Consider the following 5,078-nt stretch of genomic DNA (forward strand, 5'->3'; position numbering starts at 1 on the left):
AGTAGTGTATTATTTTTCAAAACTTGAAGCATTTTGCATCTTTAACCATGTACTATTTTCTTTACATTTTTTATTGTGTACATACATTAACAACTTTTGTATTTTTTACTGTTTTTTATTGATTTTTTCTCTTGTCGTACTATACGAAAAATTATATTGTTCTAATTTGTTTAAACACATTAAATTCAGCAGAAATAGAAAAGAAGTAATCGTTTTCGCGTAATTGTTCTCAAGAGCTGAAAAGAAACATTTTATGTTATTTGTATTGCTTTAAAGACGATTAATTTATCAAGTTTTTTTGTTTATGCACCCATTAAAAATAGGAAAAGTCGACGCCCATGCTTGGTAATTGGAAAATTTGTCCCTGAGAATGAAACATCTAGTGGGTGAGATAACAGGCTTCTAATTTGACGAATTAATTTTCCGGAAAAATTTTTCACACTATAAGCCTTGCATAATGGTTTTTACCCTCCCAAATTCATCATCATAGTAACGTCGTAAATCCCCTAATTGCAAAAACAAAGTCGACTATGACAATATTTTTGCGGCCGTTTTGTCAACAGTTTTGTCAAAAGTTTATCATGGAAAAAAAATCGCAAAGCAAGATAGCGAAGAAAGAGCCCGCTTCGGAGGGTAAGACGACTCGCAACCCCTTCCTCAACTTCGTGCAAGAATTCCGGAAGAATAACAGAGGGATTCCGGCGCAAGAACAGGTCGCGCGGGCCGCTGAAGCTTGGCGAAAAATGAGCGACAACGAGAAAGCGCCCTATTACGAGATGGCCAAACGCGCCCCCAAGAGACGCAAGAGGAGGGGCCGCCGACGGGGCCGCAGAATGTCAAGCTACTCCAGACAGAGGAGCGGGTCTCGAAGCTCCCGCTACAGCTATTAAATTTTTGTATTCCGGTGTTAAATAAAAAACAGTGGACGTTATACAGTTTTATTATTACACGGACAAGAATTTCGAGGTACTAGCGTCGGCGGCGGCGCCGCCGCCGATGCGCTGAGCGTCGTTTCCGGCTCTTCGGGGCACTTTTTGCCAATTCACAGTACGGGGATTTTTCATCGGGGTTCATTTTCCTCCACTTTTCAGCAGCTCGGGAGATAACTTCCCGACTTTTCAGACTCGTGTTACTTTTCCTGAAGTCGCTGATGAAGTTCAGGAAAGGGTTTCTGAAAACTTTCACTCGGGTTTTTGACTCCTTTTTGCTTTTACTCAAGGATCTTCGTTGGATGGGCGCCTCGTCAAAATCGTTCATGCATAAATTTTCTGTTTTAACCATTTTTCGAAAATATTTTTACGCCGTCAATAAAATTTTGTTTACATCATTTCGGACCAAAGCTAACTGATTTTTCGAAATGTTTGTCATGACGAACTTGACTTATCGAGAAGTTTCGGTTCGTAAATCAATTTTTAGAGCGGATAAATTCTATATTACTAACCTCAAAATGTCACGAAAGAGGTAAATATTCGCTTGTTGCACCATTTCTTATTAGACACGTGCAAGGATCGCGTGATTTATTCCAAGATAGTGACTGCAAACTTTGATTTTGAATCATCAGGGCTGCAGATGCAGGCGCGACTGCTGATTGGACGAACCTTGAAAAACCGCCGATTTCATTGGTCAAATCTTTGAAATAAGCGATTTCAATAGGTCAAAAGCATTTCCAGCGTCACGAAAAAAATTTTTCCCTCATTATCACATCCGTGAGTGCAAATTAGTCGACATTTTTCCAAAATTTACATATCGATTAGTTGTACCGTCAGCCAATTATCGTCTTGAAATAACTCAATTCGCGCCGAAAAAAATTCTCCAGTTACGCATCTTCTAACCTCGTTTCCGATGGTTGTTACAACAGATCGCAGAAGTGCAACAACGTGTAGCGGTTTTCTCATCGAGTTATTTAATATCGCGGTAATTGAGCACACGACGTTGCGATATACTGAAGAAACACCTACGACCTTTCGGCCAATTTGGGACAATTATATAATCGAATCAACAGTTAACTGCTTTATTCGGACAGAAAACCTTCGGCATCTGGAAGCGATGACATAACGAACAAGAGCCACAAAAGGAAAATGTCAAAGCAATTACAAAAAAATTAAAAAATACCACAGCATTTGTATACTGAAATTTTGTTAAAAATTGTTACATCATAAGCTGAATACTTTTAGACATGGGTTGTGAAGCACTTAGAACTTGTAGAAGTAACCTCAATTTTTGTCAAAAAATCGGAAATTTTAAAATTGGAGTAAATGTTTTTTCACTTCTAATAGCCTCAGAATACAGAAAAGTGCATAAAACGTTCTTGCAATGAACAATGTTGAAAAATTACTTGGAGGAGAACTTGTAGGAATTAAAAAGACTGTAATGCAACGTTTCGTCTATTAAACCATAGACATCATCAGGCTAACAATCCTTTTGATGCAACGTTTCGTCTATTAAACCATAGACATCATCAGGATAACATTCCTTTTGATGCAACGTTTCGTCTATTAAACCATAGACATAATCAGGATAACAATCCTTTTGATGTCTATGGTTTGATAGACGAAACGTTGCATAACAGTCGTTTTAATTCCTACAAATACTCCTCCAGTTAATTTTTCAACCCTGTTCCTTGGATTTGAAGAAGTTATTTTCACGATATGTTCTTGCAATGAGTAGGTATGAGAAAAATCGATGTACATGTAGTTTCTTCGTAAAACTTATAAAAATGGTCGATCAACTTTTTGTCACAAAAACGCTTGAAATAGGGTATTCTAGACGTAAAATCACATGCTGAACACGTTGCAACAAGTTAAAAAGCTCTACGATGAGTAGCTTTTGAGATATTGAGTAATAAAGTTAAGAATAAGGCTAAAAGCATAAGCACTATATTCGATTCTGACCAAAAAATCAAAAATTTTTGATTCTTATGAAAAACTAGCACCTACTCGTACTATATGTAAAATTAAGAGGAGAATATGCCTGTACAAACCGTTTTGACCTAAGACTCAGAGTTTTTGAATATGACTGTTTTCTTATAAAAAAATGGCTCTGTGCCCGGAAATATAATCCGGAGCGACTTCAAATTTGCCCCATTAAATAGATAATTTAAAGCAAAATTTAAAGTTTCTTTGGTTTTTGCTCTAGTCTTAAGTTTCGTAGAAAAAACGCATTTAAAATTTCACAGTTTTGAAAATTTTTACTTTTTGAACGACGATTTGAGCACAAAGCTCATGTAGAATGTTCCGGGGAATCGATTGGTGTCAAGAAAATCGCAAAATTCTTGACAGTTTAGAAGTTATTAATATTTTTGTTATTTTTGTCTTTACCATCGATTTCTCTATAACTATTTATCGCAGAATTACGATCTTTTATATAAGATAGGAAATTAAAAGTGCTTTTCAACGATACCAAAAAAAAAACCAAAGTTATTAGCTAATATCCACTTCGGGTACCGAAAATGGCTGAAAATTTTGTCAAAAATCGAAAAAATTAAAATCTTCAAAATTCAACAAAATGCACTTCAAGAGACTTAGAAAAGTGCAAAAATGTTGTAAAATACTTAGAAATATTACAAGGTTGAATTAAAAAAGGCGATTTTCTTGAGCTTTCATAAGTATCGTAAGAATGGTCGAACAACTTTTTATCGCAAAAACACTTGAAACATGGTATTTAGACGCAAAATCACACGCTGAACACGATACAACAACGGGTTAAAATACTCATAGTCAATTGTTTTTGAGATATTTGAACAATAAATGTAGAAATAAGCCGCATTCTCATACACTAGTTGTCATTGTAACAAAAAATAAAAAAATATTGTAAAAACTTTTTTTTTGAATTTTACCAAAATTTCGCAGGATGGTAAACATATTCTTATGTGACAATGAGTGTTAACCAAAAAGCTATATTAATTATTAATCAAAAAACTTTTCCTTATCCTTATTTTGGTTGGTTTTCTCATTTTTTTTAAATAATTCTCTCAGTGAAAAGTGAGTAAAGTGTGTAAAGCGTAATAAATAAATAATAAATTTAATTTAGTATTGTGAATAGTTTATTTAAAATAATTGTAATCGATTAGTGCTGTAGAAACGATTATATAATCCTCCATCGTAGATTAAGTCGGTGTCGGTGCTCCCCCGGGGTGTGTAACACTTTATTATCCAAGCGTGTTACCGCATCGATTCCGTTTCCTTTATCCCGACCTCCTCAAACGCCAAAGAGTAATAATTCTGTTCTAGTTTCGGCGCGGTAAATCACGGCGCGTTACCGGCCCCAGCCCGGAAGAGGGATCCGAATGCGGGACACGGTCTACTTTCCCTTTCCCTTACGTAACATTGCATAACGTCGACATTCCTCGTTACGTTGCGTTACGAAAAAGCGACGACCATCTTAACGCTAGCGTGGGCCGTGGCGGCGGCGGTAAGTGCGAACGGACGGAAGTTTCCAAGTTCAAGTTCGACGCGGTCTCGAACAACGATTCCGAGAAGCTGGTGTGTGGGAATACCGTACGGTCCAGTGAGGTTTTTAGTTTGTATTCAAATGGCGGATTGCTGGCTATAAACAACAGATTTATTCACGGCATGAAAGAGGATTGTTGTTAGCAAGCGTTCGATTTTGACGGCAGGAATTTTAAACGCGCTCGCAAACGGAACTACCGACAGTCGCACCAAATGAAACGCTGACAGAATAAAAAACAAGTCATTTTTAAAAAGACAGCAAAAAAAAGGCTTCAAAGCACAAATTCTAGCATTTTTACCAAGTTTTCGCACAAGAGTGTATGCAACCAAATATACTTTGGCAATTATTTGTTTCCCACTCGAATCAAAAATTTATCTTATCTGCTTTAAAGCTTTCTTTCTGTAGTCACAAAAGGACCACACCGCATTTTCTTTCAATTTCTAATTTTTTCGACTTTTAAAATCTGAATTCCGAATCGAAATTTTTACCAAAGTATTGTTAAAAGCAGAATTATAAATTTTCAAAATGTAAATTTTGACCAGAGTCGGACTAAGGCGGGAATTTGCACAGAGTGTACCAATTTTGCTACACAATATACTAAGATTATCATTTGAATCAAAATTTTCGTC

At 36.2% G+C, this 5,078-nt stretch overlaps 1 protein-coding gene across 1 annotated transcript; it reads left to right on the top strand.

Annotated features, from left to right (window-relative positions):
- Window positions 1-402: 402 nt before the first annotated feature.
- Window positions 403-931, top strand: LOC123005424 (HMG1/2-like protein). The gene has a single exon (XM_044399166.1). The coding sequence runs from the start codon at window positions 531-533 to the stop codon at window positions 888-890; it is 360 nt and encodes a 119-aa protein (XP_044255101.1). The 5' UTR covers window positions 403-530; the 3' UTR covers window positions 891-931.
- Window positions 932-5,078: the final 4,147 nt, after the last annotated feature.

Source organism: Tribolium madens, unplaced genomic scaffold (genome assembly GCF_015345945.1).
Source record: "Tribolium madens isolate multiple individuals breed KSU strain unplaced genomic scaffold, Tmad_KSU_1.1 Scaffold_20;HRSCAF=117;Tcas5.2_LG4, whole genome shotgun sequence".
In the NCBI taxonomy this organism is placed as follows: Eukaryota; Metazoa; Arthropoda; class Insecta; order Coleoptera; family Tenebrionidae; genus Tribolium; species Tribolium madens.